Here is a 24,484-nt window from a genome sequence, read left to right on the forward strand (position 1 = left end):
CATTTGCACGAAACGTCTTTACATAAATGGCCGTAGCTTGTGTCACAGTTTAACAAGTAAATAGTATTTCTCATAAGTTTACTCTGCAACAAGTATTTTAAATTCAATGGCTATTAAAGTGTTTCAGTGTAATAATTCAGCTGTAAATTGTTGTCCAGAACGGAACAGAAGCAACACTTTGTCAGATGGTTAGGATAAGCAGGGGCTTGTTTTTGGTCGGATTTCAAATTGTATGTCAGTCACCAGTCCTCGGCATTGATATATTTAAACGACTACACTTTTTATTGTAAAAATATCTCTTTTGAGATTAAAAAAAAACGTGATTTGAATGCGAGTCAATGAAGGTTTCTGAGCCTCCATGCGCCCCCTGGAGGAAGAATCCATGTTGTCTCTTAGAAAACGGAGGACTTTATTTACACAAGACAATGTTTTATCCATTAGTCTTCATTTCATTTTCAAAATAAGCTGCTAAATGGTTTATTAATCATGTTTTGTATTTATTTTGCAGGTTCTAGCAGTGAATGTTATTTTTACTAATCCACATCACACATGTAGACAGAAGCTGTAAATTATTCACATTCTGTCATAAATATAAAAAGTGCACTAAAAGCTTGATTTAAAGGTTCATTCAAGGAACACTACGTAACATTTAATTGTTCAAATTTTCAACAATCATCAAGTATATCATCAGTTGAATAAGTCATGTACCAACTGATTTTATTCTGTCCATTTTTGTTATGCTGGCCAAAAGTCTCTTCACATCCTGATAGCAATCACTAAGTTAAGTGGTCTAAATCTATTTATATGTATATATATTGTCTGTGGGAGGCGTAAGACCATAAAATGTTTCTCCAATCATTGCATTCGGTCCAAATACAAAGTTACGATGTCCTATCTGCTTGTCAATTTTCATACCTCCGCGCACCTAGCTCACGCAGACATCACATGTCATGAGTGTGTTTCATGCAACCTAAACAGCAACCACCTTTTACAGTTCCTCCTAAACCAAAATAACAAGCTTATGCTGCATTCATGCCATAACTACTGTAATTTGGAAGAGATGGAAACCTGTGACGTTATACTCGGAACAGTTTGTGACTCGAATTTATGCGTTTCAATGGCAACACTATCAATGCCAAAATGAATCTGCAGCAGTCAGGTGGTACAGGTTATGTGCTTTGAGACGAGGTACTTTAGTTTAATGTTACATTTTTCCCAAATAAACCATAAGTTTATAACGGTTTGTTGCATACATTTAATTGGCTGCTGTGCCAGTCTAATATTATATATTATTAACATTGTTTGTGATAGTGGGTTCCCACCATCGCTGTTCACTGTCAGTGATGAGTGATGCGGAAGTGTCTTTTTTTTCTAATTTGCTTTGGTCTTGTCATGATGTGTCGGCTTACATTACATTTTGTTAGTTTTGTGTGCCATATGTTTTGCAACCTGGTCAGTTGTCACCATATTCTGCTGAAGTGCACACTGATTGTGTGATGATGAATTATTTGTAATGAGGATTTGCATTTTATGACATTTTTGTTTTATTTTGGTGATAACTCTCACACTCACTGTGCTGTTTGCTTGTTTGCATTTCTTGATAAAGAAACGTATGCAGTACTTTCGAAGAGGACACAGTAAGCTAGGCTCTGGCACTCCACTAGTCCAGGTCCAAGAGGAGGTCATTTCCCTGGTGGAGTGGGTCATTAAGTACTGGGTTTCATTTTGTAACACAGAAATAAATTAGTATTCATTGTATTGTATTCAACAGTGTTTAAATAAGGCATAGGTTCGGCTCTAGGAGGATTTAAAAAATAGATGGTTGGGCCAATTAACAGCCAGCGATTTTATTACAAATAATAATAATAAAAAAAAAATGAATAAACAATTTCCACAATTTAATGAGTACACAATGGTCTGGTTCCCACTCAACACCACGAAAAAAAGAAAAAAAATTCTGTAATTCTCAAATGTCAATGTGTAAAGACCTTTTATGTTATTTTCTACCCTGGTAGTGTGTGTGTACTAAACTCTCAAGTTCAACGGATCCGTGTAGAATCACAATGACTCTTTTGAATCACAGATCAGTGTGACTCATGTGACAACATGAACATGAGCACACTTGACCACATAAAAGTGTATAAATATATGACGCATCTTATTGTACATCTTTTTCACTCGTATACTCACGGATGTTGCAATCATTCACCCGTAAACAAATTAATGTTGTACACAAGTTAACTAACAATTTGACCTCCTGAACATACAAATACATTCTTAAACATAATATATAACTCTGATTTTTTTTTTTTTTTTTTGACCTTTTCCCCCGGTTTCACAGACAAGGCTTAAGCTAGTCCTGGATTCCAGCTGACCGCATTACATATCGCTGCGCCACTGAGTGTGTATGTTGCTGCTAGCAACCACTCTTAGCAACGTAAACATATGTTTGTTCTCTATTGATTTTGTTCATTGAAGCTTACTGCATTTTATACTACGGGGCTGTTGAATGCTCGAATCTGATTGGTTGATCAATGTTCTAAGGCAGGGATTCCCAAAGTGTACGCGAGCTGCCACCAGGGGGTGCGCGAGAGGAAAAATGTAATGGCGGTCTGTTTTTTTAAGTGGGATTTTTCCATACAATAAAAAAACATGAACAGTAAACATTTCCTTTGTAATCGCTTTTATTTTAAATAAAAAACTATAATTGATTAGTTTTGGATAGAAACGTAGAAGAAGACAGCTACTGTCTTCTTCTACGCACTGCTCTTCTTTTATGCACTGCAGGCTAGGCTATATGCGTGCCAACTCGTTTCATTCATTCCATATATATATTATAAATATGCTTAACTGGCTGAAATCAGGGAAACTGTCGAGTGGGACGTCTTATGATAAAGTTGTTAGTCACGAAGGAGGAGAGGGACCAAGAGAGAGTGAGGATTTGGAGGCAACAGAGACGGAGAGAATAGAGAAAAGAAAATGAGCGGGAGTCAGAAGATGCGCCGGAGGAAACCGAAGAGGAGGGAAGGAGATGGCAAAAAAGAGGTGATGAGGGTGAAAATAATCGTGCTTTCTGTTACTGAGCCTGTGTCTGTCACTCGTCCTCTTAAAAGTGGAAGCTTGTGCGTAGCTTTGTTGCATTATATTGAAACTTTGTTGATGTTGTTATTGTCATGCGTTTTCTGGTTATTTGTTATAGTCTTTATATGGCGATAAAACAAAGCTTTGTTGCGTTTTTTTTTTGAAGTGGGGATTGGGGGTGCGCCAACCCGGTTGGGACATAGAAGGGGGTGCGCAGGAAAAAAAGTTTGGGAACCGCTGTTCTAAGGTATGCAATTATTTTCAGGGAAACGCACGCCTATTAGGCGTCGCCTAAAGTAGTTCTAGGCAGGTCTCGACCGCATTACACTTCGCCAAATGATTTCGGTTATTTCAAAAGGTACTTACAGCCTACAACCGCAAAAGAAACGAAACTCACAACGACACCTACCAAGCAAATAAATATAGTAAACTATATGATGAAAACGACAAATTAGTGTCATGGTTTTTGCCACAAAATACGTTTTATTGTGTCCTGAAAGCGCACTCTCTCTCTCGCTTTCAAACGTACACACGTACTGTATAACGTTAGTACGGACACACACTCGCACAAGAAACGTTTTGTCAGCGCTGCTCTGGCGAATTAATCAGTAAAATGACTTACCAGCGAGGTAATAACTGTGATTCTTGAGGTAGATAAACTTATAGTTTCGTTCCGCTATTAGTAGACTGCTGCCATTAGAGAGGCACAGACACTCAGGTAGACTAATTCACATATGCTCATTATCTCTCTCTTTCTCTCTCTCTCGTTCTCTGTCTCTCTCTCAAGTGCATTAATAACTGTATCAACGGTATTATTCTGCTATCAAGGCTCAAGACTCCGTTACTAGTTCTGAAATTACGTTTTCGAATTAGCAATGAGATGCGTAAGAAATTAGTCACACACACACGAGTGTTTTAAGGACAAAAACCTGACAAATGTCTTGAAATACACCATCGAAACAGTGTCTTGAGGTATGGTAACCATAGTATAAGCTGAATAATTGACTGCATTTTTAGACAGTAATGCACACCCGAGGTGTAACGGCCACGATGCGCCTCGGGTGTGCATTATTTTTTAAGAATTCAATGGCCCGTCGTCAATTATTCCTTACATGTAGAGAAGTATTGTGAGAGAGATATCGAGTGACCGAGTGTATTACCTGCATTCAAATTTAGTATTTTCCTTCAGGTCAGTCCTATGTTCATAATAAAAAATCCATTTGAACGTCCGCTGCGGTCTTGTCCTTGTTTTCCCATGCTCTGCTGACACTGACAGCGCTAGTCAAAGCATTTGTGTCTTGTTCCGTATTCACAACAAGTTTCAATATAAAAAAGTATTTGCGACTGCAGTGACTCTGACTGAGTGACAAACTCATAAAGACAATCTTTTGCCATCTAATGGCGTAATAAATGTAACTTCTGTTGCTGTTCACGGTCAGAAACTATTTTTTCCAGCGGAAGAATAATGATTTTACTTAATGAAAGTTGCATTAATACATATTTTTTGCCTTTAATATTTGTATTGTGTGGTAACCGTTTTATAAAAGCAATAACAGTATAACAACGCCCCTTATCTGTTATAAATTCACTGTAAACCACGGCTTCTTGGGGCTTATTGCTTTATTTGAGCTGTTTTAACTGAAAGCAACTTGTACTGACATATCTTAAAATACGTCACTGTGTCTCAAGATGCACACCAGTAATGTTTTTTCTAGTGTACGTTCATAAAAGACACTTGAATATCCTAATTGAACTAAGGCCTAATCCTGGCTTAGGCTAAGCCCTGTCTGTGAAACCGGGCCATAGAGAAAGATGAATGTCAATTAGTTCAAAGTAATGCAAAAATTAGCGAAACTCACCAGAGTTCTCGTAAAAGAGAAACCTGTAATCAAAAGCATTGACCGGTTCAGTGACAGGATGAATTGACAACCTGAACAATTAATAAGAGTCTTAATAAAAGAAAATACACATGAAGTGAAGAAAACGCAAAGTTAACTTGTAGTACTGCAACAATAAGTTTACTATAGGACTAAAAAAAAAGAAAAATATCAATGTACAACTCAAAGGGGTTACTTTTTTTTTTAATGGCTGCTGCATGATTTCTTCATTCATACTTTAAAATAACCAAAATAATTTTTCTAAGAGAACCAGCTAAGAGCAGCAGCTAATATCGTCTTTGTTCAGAATGGCACACTTGCTTTCAGCTTAGTTACAGCATACTTCACATTTTACTTTTATACTTTTAAAAAATTACAAGACATATTTTCTTTTTGTTTTATGTATAAAACAGATTAGTTTTTCCTCCAGTGGAGTTGTGACACTAAATGGAAACAGACCATTCAAGCTTCCAGCTACCACAGGTGGGTTGTCCAAAATGGGGGATTGCTTTATTATAAGCATGTTCAACATAAATTAAACATAATTGTTTTTTTCTCAGAAAATGCTAAGCTTTTCCTTTCTTTTACAATGTAGATATCCTGCATTAACAAAAGGCACTGATGCCTAGATGTTCTGTTTTGTATCCAAACCACCCATTTCGTTGTCGCAGGTCCTGTGAGAATCTTCCAGCCCTCCTCCTCCTACATTATTGCTGATTTGAAGAGTCTTCGTCTAGAGATCCAGTTGGCTCCAGTAATGCAGTTGTATATTGTAGCCAGCACTGAAGAGAAAGGGAAAATGAGTGGTTAGTAAAGCAGACAGCAAATCATTTTGTCATTTTGCTTGTAATGACCCCACCCACTGCACCCATATTTTAAGAAACAACTTGTTAAACATGTATCATATAGACTCAGGTAATAAGTGTATTTCTATTTTATGATTGTGTCTGTCTAACTTCCTTTGATTCTACACCTTGCTTTTTTTCAGGTCTGTGTGTAAACTATAATAACATCCAAACAGATGACTTTAAAACGGAATTGGGCATTACAGAGGGCACATCAACAACCTTTGTCAACTTTTGGAAGAAAAACTCATACAGCTGTCCAGATCTTGCAAACACATTTGACAACCCCTGTAGCCTGCATTCAGAGACAGGTACTCAGTTTTATAAACGTTATTACAACATGCACTGATAACAAGAATTTAAAGGGTTAGTTCACCCCAAAATGAAAATTCTGTCATTTATTACTTACCCTCATCCGATGGCTCAGTGAGGCCTGCATTGCCAGCAAGATAATTAACACTTTCAATGCCCAGAAAACTACTAAAGACATACTTAAAACAGTTCATGTGACTACAGTGGTTCAACCTTAATGTTATCAAGCGACGAGAAAACTTTTTGTGTGCCAAAAAAAACAAAATAATGACTTTATTCAACAATATCTAGTGATGGGCGATTTCAAAACACTGCTTCATGAAGCTTCGAAGCTTTACGAATCTTTGTTTCGAATCAGTGGTTCAGAGCGCGTATCAAACTGCCAAAGTCACGTGATTTCAGTAAACAAGGCTTCGTTACGTCATAAGTGTTTCGAAATTTCAAAGGTTCACCACTGGGGGTCGTGACTTTGCAGGTTGAACCACTGTAGTCACATGAACTGTTTTAAATATGTCTTTAGTAGCTTTCTGGCCATCTGAAAATGTTAATTGTCTTGCTGTCAATGCAGGCCTCACTGAGCCATCGGATTTTATCAAAAATATCTTAATTTGTGTTCTGAAGATGAACAAAGGTCTTACAGGTGTGGAACGACATGAGGGTGAGTAATTAATGACAGAAATTTTTATTTTTGGGTGAACTAACCCTTTAAGAAAATATAAGAATAATCATAGGATAAAGGCTGTGTTGTAGTATGCAAAAAAAATTCCCAGCCTGACATTTTTTTATTTGTTTTATTTGGGATGATAGAGAGCAATTATTTTTTCATTGCTGTTACTATCATTGCTGTTTTATTGTTGTTTTTGTGTTTTGTGTTCACCGTATGTTGTATGTTTTGCACTCCTAATAAAAAAAAAAAACAGAGAGCAATGACCTATTCATTGTTGTCAAGGTTAAAATCTAGTGTGTTTTTTTTTTCCATTCAGAGAAACTTGCTGAAGACTGGTGTTCCCCTCTTAAAAACCCGAACGGAGTCTTTTCACCATGTCAGTCAGAAATATGTCCTGAGACTTACTACCAAGTGAGTCTTAATGCACATAATGATACGGTACGTGATATATGATAAACAAATTTAAAGAGCCCTCTTTCTTAAATTGGGTTTCATCCTCTGCAGTGGTGCATCTATGACACCTGCAAGTGTGCACCTATTAGGAAGTTTTAAAGTATTTTTAAACATTTTAATTTTTAATTCCACAGAGAAGTACACATTTTTAACTCCTTGTCATGGTTACTGCACACATTCACCCCTTTGACAGATACACATACATACATATATTTTTATATTAGTTCTTGCCCTTAACCTCTGCATTTCCCTAAGTTTATACTGACTCAATCTCATTTTAAACAGCCTCAGAATACATTTATACATTATCTGTGCATTTTTTATGTCAACCAGATCACCAATTTTAAAGCATTTAATTTAATAAATAATTTATTGGTTGGTTCATTATAGTTAAACTGATTTACAATTCTTTTTACAGCTGTCTTTTGTAGCATATAAATTGGATTTCTGTTCTTTTTGTAAGCGTTTTCCCATACAGTACCTCCACACAATAATTAATGTATGGTTCTATCAAAGAAAGATACAAAATATGCAATGAATTCTGATTCAATATATTTTTAGTTATATAATACTGTGACTGATCTCAAAATTTTTACATTAATATGTGTTTTCCAACATAATTTATGATCAACCATGTATTTTCATACACTCTTTCTATTTCTTTATTTTTAAAGAAAATCCAAATTTTTGCATTATTTGTCGATTGCTAATATTATAAACTTTGTTTTACTTAAATTCAATGATAACCTGTTTTTAAAATGTCCAGTTCCCTTTCTGCTGCATTTAGTAGCTGTTTCAAATGTTAACAATATAAATTTGTGTCATCAGCAAATAAGACAACTTTCAATACTTTAGACACATTACAAATATCATTTATATACAGTACAAACAATTTAGGGCCTAACACTGAACCCTGTTGTACACCACAAGTAACTTTCAATCAGATTTTACATGATTTATGCTTTAAGATACCTTTCCTCAAGATAACTTCTTAAACATGAATAATTACTGTAATAAATGCTATGTTGATTAGCATCGCATTTTAAATACTTTATTTTTTGTTTATTTTCTTCAAGTTTATTCAGTCAAAGCGTTCTTCATTTTATTCAGCTGTAATGATAGCTATGTCTTTGTCCATATTAGTCCCTTTCAAGGAAAGTCTGTTCACCCGGCGGCCAAATTTGTAATGCCTCTGGGCAGCTATTTCGGCATCCAAGACCAAGTCCTGTCTATTTGAATGGGGAAATCCCGAAATCTCAAAAACTGCTTGCCACACTCACAATTAAATTACATATTTCAAATCAGCAACAAACTCTGACATGAACCCATAAACGTCCCAATGTTGATTCATATGCTCAAATAACATTAAAAATGTGAATATTTCAGGCCGAACCAGCCAGTGCACATGTGTAGTCCTAAGCGTGCTTCTCAGAACACTGACTGTTTTTACTGGAGCTCCTAACAGCAGCTACAGTGATGCAATGACTTTACCAACTGCCGATTGGCTCTTTTATTTAGAAGGCAGGATTTATTCCACCATATTGTGTTGTGCTTTCTCCCATTGATATAGGAGCCATTCATGCTGAAAATCGTGGAATGTGGAAAAAACACAAGGCCTCGAGCATTTTTTCAGTTGAGGCGATTTGGTTGCTATGACACAGAACATCCTCGGAAGTAATGTGGTAAACGCATCAAGAATGAAATGTTTCTCCAAGCATTATTTTTCAAATCAAAATTGGTGGTAGTATGGGGATTCCATCTGGTAGAGACACGAATACTAAGAAATAAGACAATCAATATTAAAGGATTAGTCCACTTTCAAATAAAAATTTCCTGATAATTTACTCACCCCTATGTCATCCAAGATGTCCATGTTCTTTCTTCAGTCAAAAAAGAAATTAAGGTTTTTGATGAAAACATTCCAGGATTATTCTCCTTATAGTGGACTTCAGTTGGCCCCAAACAGTTGAAGGTCAAAATGACAGTTTCAGTGCAGCTTCAAAGGGCTTTAAATGATACCAGACGAGGAATAAGGGTAATATCTAGCAAAACGATCTGTCATTTTCTAAATAAAATAAAAAATTATATAAGTTTTAACCATAGACGCTCATCTTGAACTAGCTCTCTTCTTCTTCTTCTCTATTAGAATTCCGGCAGTGTAGACACTGGTAAGTGTATTACTGCCCTCCACAGGTCAAAGTTTGAACTAATTGTTATATATTTGCACTAGCATTTTGTATATGACAATTTAGTTCAAACTTTGACCTGTGGAGGGCAGTAATACAGTTAGCAGCGTCTACACTGCCATTTACACAGAACACGTTTTAACATTCTACTGTGCTTTTTCATTGTTTTTCTATGTAAACGTGTGCTAGATGCACACGTTTGACAGTTGCACTTACGTCTCACGTCTTTCATGACAAAAACTAAAAACTGATAATAGTTTGGTAATAATTTGTTCTGTATTTCAGCACATGCACAAACGGGATTTGGATTTGTACAAAAAAGAAAAGCAACGGCACCTGTACCATCTACGGTGAAGGTCATTTCAAGACTTTTGATGGCAAGAGATATTCCTTCCACAGAGACTGTGAACACACCTTGGCCCATGTATGTTTTTCCTTGTCTGTGTCACTCGGTGGTGGAGGGTAACTAAGTTTTTTATTAGTACATTTGTCAAGTATCTGTATTTTTAATTTGTGAAACTCTTACATTTACTTCACTACATTTAAAGAAAAATGTCATACTTTTTTACTAAACTACATTTTATCAAACAATACTGTTCCTCTTTATTTTAACTGAAGAAATCAATATCCATTCTGAGACAAGCATTTAAAAAAAAAAGTATTTCCTTATTTTCTTAGAAAAATAAATAAATGAAAAAAATCAAACGATGCAGTGAACATGTACATCAACTTGCAAAGTATAGCAACTGATTAGTGAAGTCACCCCTCTGTGTCAACTTCTTTACTGCCTGACATGTTACTGTGTGTAACCCCTCTAGGATTATTGCAATATGGACCAGACTCTCTCCTTCCGCCTTGTCTGAGAACAAACTCTGTGAGACCGCCAACACCATCTGCAAGTCAATCAGTCTCATCTTTGGGGTGAGGTTATTTCATAGCTCAAACAAAGCATGAATGTTGTAAAAGTGTGTAACATTCAGTAATAATAACACTAATGTATACATTTAAATTATACTATGTTTCTTAAGACGATAATGTCTTAAGAAACATATATCCAATTATATATTGGAGTTATGGAGAAGGTTTTGATACTCAAATGCCTCGATGGGTCAGGGCTGTTTTGGCAGCAAAAGGGGAACCAACACAATATTAGGAAGGTGGTTATAATGTTATGCCTGATTGGTGTATATATATTGAAGAGACAAGGGATTTTGATTATCTCCCTTCAATACTATCTGTATGAATGTGCAATGGAAGTCAAACCTGCATTCTCTTACTAGTAACCATAACGACAGTGACCAAAGTAGTATCAAAGTTGGCGACGTCCATAAAAAGTATTCTTACCCCTCCGGTCCTATACTCGCCCCGCTCAGAAAGGGATTCCAACCTGCATCTCTGGCACGGGAGGTGGGCATGCTAACAAGGACACTAAAGACTGCAGTCTCTAGCGTCATTTGCTAGTGCACCTCTTGAGATCAGGGGAGTGAGGTTTACCTGCACAGCTCTCACTAGCTGGCCTCCGTTATTGGATCTGCAGATTTTATCCAACTTTGATCTTTCTCCTTTGGTTTTATAACCAGCAAAACAGATTTGGGTAGGAACAGTGCATCCACTTTGTAAACAAAGATCTCTCTGCTGCACGCTGGTACTCACACCTGCAAATATGTCATGCGTGGTTTCAATGGCCAATCAGCTTCTTCACTTCTCTCATGTGGCACTGTCAAAACCGATATTTTCCATTCTTTTTGATCTCATTGCTAAACTAATTTTATCTGATAGAATTTCTTATTTTAGCAAATTATGAATATATTATGACTTACAAGTGAGGAATACAACAAGCGATTCATTGTGATAAGGGGAAATAGACACAATAAGTACTCACAATACAAGTTTCAGACATTGCTTAGAGTAGCATAAACTAGAAGAGGGGGGGATTAAAGGAAGTGAAAGCATAGATTTTTTTTATTTATTTTTAATGATGAGATTAAGTGCTCTCGAAAGAGATGACATTTCAGCTGTCTTTTAAATATTGCCAGGGATTCTGCATTCCGGATGAAGGTGGGGAGATCATTCCACCAGAACGAAAATGTTCTGAAGAGCGATTTTGTGCCTCTCTGTGATGGTACCACAAGCCTTCGCTCATTTAGCGATCGCAGGCTTCTGGTAGGGATGTAGACTCATAAGAGTGAGTGGAAGTAGTAGGGTGCTGAGCCTGTGGTAGATCTATAAGCAAGCGTCAATGCCTTGAACTTGATGCGAGCAGCAAGTGGTAGCCAGTGCAGAGAGATGAAGAGAGGTGTGATGTGGGCCCTTTTGGGCTCATTAAAGACGTGCTGCAGTGTTCTGAATTGCGGTTTGATTGCACATGATGGCAGTCCAACCACAAGAGCATTGCAGTAATCAAGCCTAGAAATGACCAGGGCCTGGACGAGAAGTTGTGTTGCATGTTCTGTTAGAAAAGGCCTGATCCTCCTTGATGTTGTGTAGTGCAAATCTGCATGACCGAGCTGTCTTTGCAATGTGTTCTTTGAAGGTCAGTTGGTCATCAAAGATTACTCCAAAATTTCTGGCTGATCTTGATGGGGTAATTGATGATGTACCTAGCTGGATGGTAAAATCGTGCTGTAGAGTTGGATTGGCAGGGAAGACGTGAAGCTCTGTCTTTGCCTGGTTTAGCTGCAGGTGATGTTCTTTCATCCATGCCAAGATGTCTGCTAGACAGCTTGAGGTTTGTGCAGCTACTGTGGGATCATCTGAATGAAATGAAAGGAAGAGCTGCATGTCATCAGCATAGCAATGGTATGAGTAACCATGTGCCTGTATAATGGGACCCAGTGATGTAGTGTATATGGAGAAGAGGAGGGTCCAAGAACTGAACCCCAAGGAACCCCTGTGATCAGTTGATGTGCTTTGGATACCAGGCAACCCTGAAAGACCTACCTGTGAGATAGGATTCAAACCAGTGAAGTGGAGAGATGTGTTGATAATGTGTATAAGTGCTGGAAAAGTGTAGGAGAGATGGCTTGTAGAAGTTGTGAGGGGATGGGATCTAGTTAAATCATTAATTTAAATCATTAATTTAACCCTTCTATCTCTTCTTATTAACCCTGTTATTAGGCTTTATATCCGTGTATAAAGTGTATATACTTGTGTCTGTCATTTGTGTCTTTAAATGGGGATTCCCTTTATTGTCCTCTTTGGCTTGGAGAATGGATTTCCCCGATTTGTTGAAGGTCTTTTCGTGTCTGGATTGACGTTTTCTTGGGAAGCCAATCACGTGGGTATGTTGGTGGATGGATGGAGTCTCCCTCGTGGCTAAAGTTTTAAGTTTTGAGGCGGACAAAGACTGTAGAGTTGTTGATTAAACTTTGCAGCAAAACTTAACTTAGAACATGAGACTCTTAACGGAAAAGAAAGGAAAAGAAAGAAAAGTAAGTGAGAAGAGAGTAGTTAGATGGCTTGAATGAAGCTGTTTGTTCTTATTTTCATCTGATCTTGATCTGCCTTGAACAGGTCATCTGCTCTTCATCTTCTTGTCTGGTCTTCATCGTCTAAATTGTCATTGTCTTGTCTTCATCGTCTTCTGATTCTTTGTTTGTGTCCTGAGATTTTAAACTGAGGTGTTTGTCCAACCTCTTTGAGGAGTTCTGACCAATTAGGATTCATCTTTATTTCAGAGGTGGCTTTTCTCCTCCTCTCACCATAAATTACATATTATCACCAGGTGTCTTAAACTTTCCTGCTCTTAGCAGAAAGTACAGTTTAGACATGATTTCTATAAAAGGAATACGATGCATTTTACACAGATTTCATTCAAGCCAAAATTTGAAATATGAACAGAGATTTACACTTATAGCAAACAAGGCAAACTTTCAATGAACCATTCAATAGTTATAACAATTACATGAATTGTGAGTAATCTAAGCATAACTGGTCACATGTATAGGTTGCAAACATAATATAGAACTACAGTGCTTAGCGTAAATGTGTACACCCCCTTTGAAAGGTAACATTTCAAACATTATCGCAATGAACACAAAAACAATTTCCAAAATGTTGACAAGACTAAGTTTTATATAATGTCTGTTTAACTTATAACATGAAAGTAAGGTTAATAATATAATTTAGAGAACAAAATTTTCAATTTTACTTAAATCAGGGTGATGCAAAAATGAGTACACCCCACTGAAAGTCTCTGGAGCAAAGCTAAATTTTAGACTACAAATGTCTAATTTAACAAGAATTCAACCACAGGTGAGTCTAATTATTCAGTACACAGGTGTCCAGCAGACAGTTGACTATAAAAGGGTGTTAAAACCCCTTCCCATTTCATGCTGTCAGCAATGGCACCACATGGAAGAGAAATGTCACAAGACATGAGAAAGAAAATAATTTCTTTACACCAGAAAGGTAAAGGCTACAAGAAGTTCAGCAAAGCTTTACTTATCAGTCAGAATACTGTAGCAAAACATTTAAAAAAGATGGAACTGCAACCATCTCACAGAGACGTCCAGGTCGTCCACGGAAGTTAACACCTCGACAGGAGCGTCTTCTGATGAGAAGGGTTGAAGAAAATCAGCATGCAAGTTCATTGCAGTTATCTAAAGAAGTAGAAAGCCAAACTGGGGTGACTATTTCCCATGACACAATACGGCGTACACTGCAGAGGAATGGCATGCATGGGTGCCGTCCACAAAAGAAGCCTTTCCTAAAGCCCAGGCACAAAAAAGCCCGCCTAGAGAGTTTGCCAGGGCCCATGCTGACAAAGATGAAGACTACTGGGACTCTGTACTCAGGAGTGATGAGACCAAGATAAATGTTTTTGGAACTGATGGCTTCAAAACTGTATGGCGTCGCAAAGGTGAGGAATACAAAGAAAAATGCATGGTGCCTACAGTGAAATATGGTGGTGGCAGTGTCCTTATATGGGGCTGCGTGAGTGCTGCTGCTGTCGGGGAGCTGCATTTCATTGATGGCATCATGAATTCACAGATGTACTGCTCTATACTGAAAGAGAAGACGCTACCATCACTCCGTGCCCTTGGTCGTCAAGCACTTTTCCAACATGACAATGATCCTAAACACACATCTAAGGTCACTGTTGGATTTCTGAAGAAAAACAGGGTGAAAGTGATTCAGTGGCTTCTGATCTGAACCCAATCAAACACCTATGGGGAATTCTGAAGAGACAAGTTGAGCATCACTCTCCATCCAGCATCCAGTCTCTAAAAAAGGTCATTCTTGAAGAATGGAAAAAGATAGATGTTGCAAAATGTCGGCAACTTCTTCATTCCATGCCTAGAAGACTTGGTGCTGTCATTAAAAATCATGGAGGCCATACAAAGTACTAGATGTAGTAGTTTTTATTGTGGGGTGTACTCGTTTTTGCATCACCCTAATTTGAGTAAAACTGAAAAATGTGTAATCTAAGTTATATTATTAACCTTACTTTCATGTTATAAGTTAAACAGATGTTATATTAAACTTAGTCTTGTCAACATTTTGGAAATTGTTTTTGTGTTCATTGAGATATTGTTTAAAATGTTACTTTTCAAAGGGGGTGTACTCATTTACGCTGAGCACTGTATGCAGTTGAACGATGTTTGTTTACAAGTCCGTTTAGAATTGTTTTTGGATGATTTTATGCAGTCTCTGTGGGTTTTCCTGTGGATTTCAACTCTGTGTCACTCAGAGGTCACTCAGAAGAAGGTCTGTTTTGTATTTGTTTCGGGGATCAAACAACCTCTGCCATTATCTTCGTGGGGCTTAAGCTGTGAGTCACGATGTGTTGTCTTTTCGACCATTAGTTTTGGGTTTACTGCCCAAAGATGACAACGTTCTTCCTTGGCTAGGAAGCATGCATGGCCATAAAGTACTTAGCTGGGGGGTTCCTAGAATGAATAGTGTCCCAAATGGAAGATCCCTGATTTAAGGTCCTGAGTGTTGATTCAGAATTCTATGGAATATTCTGTTTGAACAAATCATTTCTGTCTGATCTGCTCAGTTCCTACACTCTGGACATGTTTTATACACTGTCCCAAAGCTCGTAGACTCATGATGGCTGAAAAAGATGAATTTGCTTGCATTTAACTTGTTTACATCAAATTGTATTTGAAGGACCTTATTTGTGTGTTTTACCATTAACTTTACCTTAACTTTAAGCGCAAGATTCAGTTGCTGACCTTGGTCTTGAAAAAAATGTTACACCAATCATATTTCCATAGTTTGTACACCTAAACATACTAAATCAAAACAGGATTTCTTACCTACATGTAGGTTTTGCACTGGTGATGCACAGAGAAGGCTAATAATAACCATTTTCTCTTCCTTCTATATATTAATTATTTCCTCAGGATGTTTTCCTCAGTGCCCTTCAGACACTCCATATCTATTGGATGAAACCATGACTTGTGTTAAACAATGTAACTGTACCTATAACAATAAGCAGTTTCCTGCTGGATCAACAGTGTACACCTCATATGAGAATGGTACATGTTCCACAGCTGTATGTAAGGAAAATGGAGAAATAAGCTTTAAAATTACTGATTATTGTTCTACAACAACTACTACAATGACAAGCACAACTACTACAGTACCTACTACCACTATTACTGTAACACCACCATCTACAATCACAGAAACATTTACTATTACTGTAACACCACCATCTACAACAACAGAAACACCATTTACTACTACACCAACTACACCAATTAGAACACCTTTCTGCAAGTGGTCAGAGTGGTTTGACAACAGCCAACCCAGCACAGATGTCGATGGAAAGGAAATTGAATCCATCAGTACATTGTGGAAATTGGAGAAAATATCCTGTGAGAGACCAGACAAAATTGAATGCATGACAAATTATGATGATAAAAACATCACAGGCGAGAACTGGAAGCATGATCAAGTTGTGTCGTGCAATACATCTTTTGGACTGTTATGTTCAAACATAGAAAATTCATATGAAAAATGCTATAATCATCTAATACGTGTATTGTGTTGCAACATACCATCTACATCCACTACAATTTCTACTGCAACAACAACAACTACTGTAACACCACCATCTACAACAACAGAAACCTATACTATCACTACTACCGTAACACCACCATCTACAACAACAGAAATATTTACTACCACTACGACAACAGAAACATCTACTCCCACTACTACTGTAACACCACCATCTACAACAACAAAAACATCTGGGACCACCCCCACAACTTCTGTAACAACAACTACCACATGTTACTGCACATACGGCAATGTAACATACCCAGCAGGTAAGTACTGCCTTTTTTTTTTCTTTTTTTTTTGGTCCGTTTAGTCTATGTAAAGTTGCTTATTAGATTGATTTAGTCACATTGAAATGGACATGATTTTTATATTGTTTTGAACTTCTCTGAAAATCTTTTATTATAATTATAGGTTCAACAGTCTACCCTCAACAGGACGACTGCTTTACTGCTTACTGCAACTCCTCTTGCCATATTGTAAAAAAGATTCGATTCAACAATAAGAGAAGCTAAAGACAATCCTCACATACTATTCTTTTTATTGTTTCAGTGTATAACTAGTATAAATAACTAATTTCTAATAAATAATTTAATAATATTTTGTATTATTGTACTACTTTGTAGGTAAAAAAAAAGACCTGAAATGAATTATGACCCTGTTTTTTAACCTTTGTTCATCATTATTATTGAACTCTTTTATTTTTAACAGACAGACACGTGCACTATCAGAACATGCAAAGATGGAAAAGTCATCTCAGAACCTGTACATTGTGACCCAATAATTGAAAATCCTAAATGTGTTAATGGCATTCCATCTGTGAAGGTGTATTATAACAATGGATGCTGCTATAAGTATAAGTGTGAGTGGGAGTTTAAATCATATTAAGATTTTTTTGGGGACATTTTGTTTAAATTGATCGTAAAGGTGCTATCAAAAGTGATATTGCTTTTGGCAGTATATTTAACTCTGTTTTCCACACCAACAGGTTTCTGCAAGACCTGGGGTGACCCTCATTACGGAACTTTTGATGGACAATATTATGCTTTTCAAGGAAACTGCACTTATGTTTTGTTCGAAGAAATCATCCCAAAATACAATATCAGTGTCCATGCTAAAAACTATTATTGTAATCCTACAAAACATCTTGCTTGCCCTGAGTATGTGATTGTGTATTACAAAAACTACAAAATCAAGATGACAAGTGACAATAATAAAGTGGTTCATGTAAGTTGCTAGCTTATTTGATGCATATACTGCCGTGTGCTCAACCTCATTATACTCTCTGTTATCAAAAATATACAATTTTTAAAAGTACAAGGCTGCTGTCAGACCCACAAAACCCGCTTTTACACACAAATCACAGAAGTACTACCGACTCCTATCTTCAACTCAGAAATTTAATCCTGTACTGCAAGAAATCCATTCAGGTCTTGCTGAGGGAATGCAGACATTGATTTAAAAACCTCCCTAAAATTTCTAAAACATAATCATTAAGAAAGACATGTTTTTCAATGCTAATTTGAGTTTACACTGCAATACTGCTCTATAGCATGTACATGTAATACACAGTATTACAACTTTCATCAAATATTTCCTTCAGGTCTATGTTAATGATGTCGAGAAGATGCCAACATACATAATTGATAACAGCATCATCATCACCAGTACTGGCATGAAAGTGAGACTGAACATCTCTGAAATCCAAACTGAGATTACAGTCAGTGCTTTAAACATCGAAATCAAACTCCCATTCTCCTACTTCCATCATAATACTCGGGGGCAATGTGGTGAGTACAGATCTCTTTCTGCAGTAAATGATCAAAGCTGTCTTAAGTAAAGCATACTGTTGATAGAACTCATTTTAATTGAAAGACCACCTTCAAAAAGAACAATAAACTATTTTTGTTACATGTTATTTTTTTCTTCTCTTAAAAGAGTAACTAAAATTCTTTATCTGACAGCTCTCCCTGAATGTACTCTATATTGGTTATTGTTGAATATTCCTTGTCACGGTACACAGTTCGGCGTGTGCTTCTGTTCATTAACTTTTTGAAATTCTGTTGATATTCTGTAGGGTATTGTGACAACAGCACCATAGACGACTGCAGACTTCCTAATGGAACAATCGACAAATCATGTGAGCACATGGCACAGTTTTGGATGGTCCCCCCAGGATGTGATTACCTCCTCCTTCTCCTCCTCCTACAGGACCAACTCCAACTATACCTCCAACCATTACTATCTGTGAAATCCTCAAGAGCAAGTAGGGAAAAGGACAGAGTTTTTTCGTAACAGAGTGATACTATTAAAAGCGTCATTAAACAGAATTGAATCATGAGGTTCATACAATTCACGTTTTTATTGATAAATTCTCTATTGAGATCAGTGTAACTGAATTTATTGGGGGGCTCACAAATTTGTATTTTGTTCACAGTCTGTTTAACAGCTGCCATACAGGATGCCGTTCCCTATAAGGAATATTATGTGGCATGTGAATATGATGTATCCAGAATGGGAAATGAGTCTCCTGCCTGCGCTAGTCTAGAGGCCTATGCACAGCTATGTGGAGAGACGTCTATCTGTGTGGACTGGAGAAACTCCCCTATTCTCAAAGGGCTATGTGGTACACTCACAAATGCACTCATGATTGTAGTAACAATAGAATGAGTAATGTGTGTGTATACATTTAATTGTACTTTCACTGTTGTAATTAATGATACTACAATATTGTATCTGAAAGGGCTATGAATCTTGTCATTGATTTCTGAAACAGAATATAAGTGCCCCAGTAACAAAGTCTACAAGGCATGCGGACCTAAAGTGGAAAAATCCTGCAGTACATCGTAATAATCCTCATCAGTCCATATCCATTATCATGTTGTATTATAATTATAATACTAAATGCTCTGAAATTGACTGTCACTTTATCACTGACAAATTCTACTTCTGTTGTACTTGTTTTCAACTAGGTACAATGCTATGTATGGGGAGAATGAATGCAAAGATTGTAACCAAACTGTTACCGAAGGTTGTTACTGTCCTGATGGCCAATATCGGGTTAATATGACATCAAATCTGTGTACAGCTTACTGCGGTAAGAAGTGTTTCTTCATTTACTTTCTCTGTTTGCTAGTTTAATGCACCTTTATGTCATATTTGTATTTTGTTGTCCCCTCTTTGTAGATTGCATTGACCCTGATGGATTACCTAAAAAGGTATGTCACTTTAATTTAAAAGTGTGCCTTGCACAAAGAAACAGTGATACAGCAGTGTGTCAGCTGTCAGGCCATTGCTAGAGTTTACAGGGTCCTGGTAATGTTCATTGCTTCGGACCCCCTCGACTGAAATCGCTGTATAGGGCCCTTATTCCCCCGACTTCCCCTTAGCAACAGCCCTGTTAGCTGTGGCCCTACCCCATGTATAACCAAACCTGCAGCCTCTTAACTCATTTTAGTCAGAGAAGTCACACATTTTCACAATTATTTGTAATCATAACTATCACCTATCTTCTCCTGCAGGCTGGGGACACATGGACATTTGATTGTCACACATATAATTGCAGTACTTCTGGCATGCCTTTGAAAGAGCTTATAAAGTGTCCAACTGAGATGCCCTGTGGTGACGGATACAAAAGCACAGTTATAAACTGCTGTTCAACTTGTGGGGAGTTAAGGATTGATCAAGAGTCAGATGGCTGATACAGGGTTTCCTCTTGATTCAAGATTTAAAAATGTGTTTGACAGACTCTCAGCAGTGACTATGAATACAGTAAAAGTTGTTAGTAATTGCTCACATGGTGCATGGGCAAGAACAACAAGGAATTCAAAACACACATGCACTTTAAATGGCTCACCTGGTGCACCTCAGCCATATCACCCTGTTGCCCTGGTTACTTGCCATAAAATTAATGGCTTGTTTGTGATTAAGAACAACATCACAGAATGAAGTTCAAGTGATTGTAATCCTGTAAGTAGAATCTCTAAATCCACACTTGTTCTGTATGTACTTTGATTGTGGCTACATTTTTTTTTTTCTGATATTTCTCTTGTTTTCTTAACAGCTCGTCTTCTTTTTAACATCACCTCTTACTCTTCAGTAATGCCTAAAAAGTCTCTCATTTGAAAATCCAGTAAAAGTTGCCTTTGGATTATTGAAGCTACTGTATAAACTTGTTTGTTTTACACTTCAAGGGGTTTGAATATGTGAAAAAAGAAGGAGAGTGCTGTGGATCATGTACACAAGTGGACTGTATTTATGATGCCCCAGACAACACCAGACAGACTCTCAAGGTACATTTGAAAACATTCTTAAACTTCTTCATTCTTTTGGTTCAGCAGACAATTAATCTGCTCTGTTCTTCAATCCTCATGGATTCTGTCTGTCTTTTGTTAGGTTGGAGAAGTCCACAGTTACACATGTGAAAATGTTACCTGTCGTGAAATCAATGGCTCACTTATGACTGACAGGAGCACTGAGAAGTGCTCTTATTTGAGTTCAAGTGACTGTGATCCTGTAAGTAGAACTGAAATCCACACATGACACACTTGTTTTCTATGTATTTTGTATTGCGGTCACTTTCTGATGCAATACGGTTTTGCTGAATTGATTCTAAAGTGATGTAGATTTGTTCACCAGCACACAACAGGAAATACAGCATGAGCCGTTATGTCCTATTCCTGGACAAATGATTCCTAAGGACCGGGGCTGGAATCACAACAATATTCTTAAGAAAAACACAACGAAATTTCTAACTTTAATCATGATGTTATTTATGATGATTTTTAACAACCTTCTATTCAAGAATTTAAATTCAAGTTTGGTCTTAAGAAAAAGGATAAAAAACATTCTTAAGTATTTTTTGGAGTACAAAATATTCTTAACTTCATTCTTAAGTTAGAAAATAACGGTTAATAAGATCTTAATGTTTTGTGAATCTGGCCCTGGTTCTTTTTAATGAGTCTGTCAAAATGAGTGAATTTTTAAACTATAAACTTGTTTTTACACGTCAAGTGCTTTGAATATGTGAAACAAGAAGGAGCGCGCGGTGGATCATGTCAACAAAAATGCTGTATTTATAATGCGCCAGACAACACCAGACATACTCTCCAGGTACAGTGTAAAACATTCTCAATGTTTTCTTCATTCTTTCAGTTCATCAGACAAAGTATAGTATACAGTATAAGTATACATCCTCATATAGCCTCTATGTCTTTTTGTTTAGGATCGAGAGGCGTACAAGTTCAAATGTACGACTGGTACCTGCATTAAAGCGAATGGCTCGTTTGTGGTTGTGGAGAGCATTAAAACATGCCCCGACTTTAATCCAGAGGACTGTGTGCCTGTAAGCTTGTATTTTGTATACTTTTGCTTTCTGCTACTGCTTAAGTTTGGATGTGTGGCTTTGACATACAGTATCACAGCTCTCAAAACAATTAACACAGCCAAAGAAACACTCCTAATTTAGCAAAACAAAAGTTGCAGTTGGGTTTGTTTAGTATATCAAAGAGGGGAAAATTCTGTCATCATTTACTCATAATGTTTTTCCAAGCAGTGAAAGAGGATAGGGGGCCAGGGGATGTCAGGGAAGCCCCACGCATGATGTGGGAAAAAATATATACATAAGTAAATTGTGGCCCATACAACTCATGTGCTTTATTCTAATTCTTCTTTATAGTATGTGTGGAAAAGACCAAAAATTTCAGTTGTTAAAAAAACAGCTTTCTGCTATAAATAATGTGCTATAAATAACAGCTTTTGTCTTTCATACAAGAAAGAAAGTGAAAATATTCTTTTGAAACTCTAGATGGAAGTGTTAACTGTTTGAACCTTAGATTTCTATTTTGTGTGTGTGTGTATTGTTTCAAGAAAATAAAATATGTACTTTTTAGTCTGAAAATGTGCAATATGTTTTGAGAGATGTTTAAGTAACATTTTCTATTCTATTATTTGTGTCTTTACAGGGACCAACCCAATTTGACATAGATGGATGTTGCAGGATCTGTAAGATATCCTTTATACTAAACACCCTGACACAAACAATATATTTTTAAGCTAAAATGATTTTGTCCACATTAATGTTTATGCAGATCATTTAACAGATGTTAAGTAAATTAAAAATAACATAATAGGCCCTACATAACAATCAGTGCATGTATTGTTCATGAGTCAAGCTTACCTGCCTCTATCATCTCTCAGGTGAACCCAAGAACTGTGTTCTTGAGAAGAACATCACCCGTCTGCATGTCAATGGTTGCACTTCCATCGAGAAAGTAGAAGTTACTTCCTGCATTGGCCACTGTGACAGCAAATCAATGTGAGAGCATTACACACCTGTTGATCACAAACATACTCATTTTTTTATTTTTAATTCTCAGATGAAATGTAAAGTCTATAGTTTGCATAATATTTTGTAAGACTTCCTTTCTAAAGACTTGGCAATAAACATGAAACAATTATCAATATTATAACATTTAAAATGTTAAAATTATGAAAATGTAAAGGAAAAACACCTATGCCAAAATGGTCAACAGGGTTGAAAATTAAGACTAATTTAGACTAATTTAAATTAAGACTAGCTAGTTTGGGACCAAATGTTGATTTGTAGTTACTGATGTCTTATATTTCCATAAATTAAAACAAAATTAAAAATGCTTTTTTAAATTATTTATTAGCAACAGGATTGCGAGATATCAATACGTCTTTGCTAATTAAAACCAGTTTGTTAATTTTTCTATAATGAATTAAATACCAATTCAACTGACTGTTAAAATTATCATGTTTTAACAAAACAAAAATAGCTCAGAAAAGTGAAGATAGCTCTGGGAAAATCTCCAACATGTTTACGGTAGCCTTTTGGTTTGATATTTTGTCATGTATCCAATAAAATTCATACATTTTTAAGTGTGCCTTAGCATCCAAACCTTTGTTTAGATACTGTATATTAGGATAAACTCACATCCAGCTGTATTACATTCATCTGACTGGTGTTTTCTTGGAAACTTGCACAGGTATTCGATGGACATGAACGATATGACGCACAGCTGTTCTTGCTGCAAGGAGGGTAAATTCAGCAATAGAAATGTGACGCTGATGTGTGCCAATGGCAGCGAGATCTCTCATGACTACAAGTACATAGAGACCTGCAAATGCACTACAATTGAGTGCGAAAACAAGAAGAAGAAGAAAAAAAAAGAAAAGAATAAAAGGTCCTCCTTACTGCTGATTTGAACATGACTGAGAAATCTGAAAAATGTTAAAACATATATATATATATATCCGAAAATGACAGTAGTTATGATTTAAGCTGATTGTTGCAGTGCATTAATGGCTAAATTTATTTTTTCTTTGTAGTTTAATGCAGGGGCATGGTTAACTCTAAGCATAATCTATTTTGTTATGTCTTGAAGGGGATCCTGGGCTTTTTATTTTTTCTTTTATTTGTTACATTCTCTGGTAATGCATGCTATAATAACGTCCTGTACTTTTCCTTCCAATGAAATGAATTAAAATCACAATAAAGCATAATAAAGAGCATCAACTACAGTCCCCTGGATTTTTTTCAGAGAAGTACCTCCAGTATACGGTTTCATGTTTACAGTGAAAATGCCCATGTTTCATTTATGTTGAATCCCACTGTATATAGAGAGAACGCATTCATTACCTGGCCAGAAAGAAAGTAGCGTGATATCTTCTGCAGTATCTACATCTCACCTCAAGAGGTCACTGTCTTCCACCTACTGAAAGTGACTTTAACATGGTCTGTCTTAAAAAGAAGTTGAAAATAACTTTGCAAGCTGAATAAAGCAGACTAAAAGAGCTCATTTCTTTCTTTTGTATGTGCCTCGTTAAATGTAGAGCCGCTTCACTCAAAATACCTTCAAAGGAGCGAGCTAAGATGAGCATATGCAGAAGATATTTTTTCTTCTCACTAATATTTAGATTTAAATCGAATAAAACACCACCAATAAAAATAAGTTAGCCGCTTACCTCAAAAGTCCATAGATACCGCCGTCAGTTCGTACTTCGTACTGCCCGCACTTT

The 24,484-nt window shown here is 36.7% G+C and overlaps 1 protein-coding gene across 4 annotated transcripts; it reads left to right on the top strand.

The window, feature by feature from the left end:
* Positions 1-134: 134 nt before the first annotated feature.
* On the top strand, positions 135-23,981 carry LOC127507546 (mucin-2). 4 transcript variants are annotated; one of them, XM_051884754.1, is made up of 24 exons: positions 135-3,045; positions 5,372-5,441; positions 5,630-5,764; positions 5,947-6,114; positions 7,099-7,220; positions 9,707-9,845; positions 10,240-10,342; positions 15,775-16,710; positions 16,856-17,303; positions 17,430-17,668; positions 18,045-18,231; positions 18,519-18,783; positions 18,879-19,067; positions 19,218-19,287; positions 19,414-19,538; positions 19,628-19,659; positions 19,963-20,410; positions 20,635-20,733; positions 20,837-20,956; positions 21,455-21,553; positions 21,666-21,785; positions 22,405-22,444; positions 22,640-22,757; positions 23,452-23,981. In XM_051884754.1, the coding sequence occupies exons 8-9, from the start codon at positions 15,825-15,827 to the stop codon at positions 16,954-16,956; spliced, it is 987 nt and encodes a 328-aa protein (XP_051740714.1). In that variant the 5' UTR covers positions 135-3,045; positions 5,372-5,441; positions 5,630-5,764; positions 5,947-6,114; positions 7,099-7,220; positions 9,707-9,845; positions 10,240-10,342; positions 15,775-15,824; the 3' UTR covers positions 16,957-17,303; positions 17,430-17,668; positions 18,045-18,231; positions 18,519-18,783; positions 18,879-19,067; positions 19,218-19,287; positions 19,414-19,538; positions 19,628-19,659; positions 19,963-20,410; positions 20,635-20,733; positions 20,837-20,956; positions 21,455-21,553; positions 21,666-21,785; positions 22,405-22,444; positions 22,640-22,757; positions 23,452-23,981. The 4 variants fall into 4 exon arrangements, with proteins under 4 accessions (XP_051740714.1, XP_051740711.1, XP_051740712.1 ...); XM_051884751.1 differs by having other exon boundaries at positions 18,519-18,707; XM_051884752.1 differs by having other exon boundaries at positions 7,099-7,193; positions 18,519-18,707.
* Positions 23,982-24,484: the final 503 nt, after the last annotated feature.

This window comes from Ctenopharyngodon idella, chromosome 24, assembly GCF_019924925.1.
Source record: "Ctenopharyngodon idella isolate HZGC_01 chromosome 24, HZGC01, whole genome shotgun sequence".
Classification (NCBI taxonomy): Eukaryota; Metazoa; Chordata; class Actinopteri; order Cypriniformes; family Xenocyprididae; genus Ctenopharyngodon; species Ctenopharyngodon idella.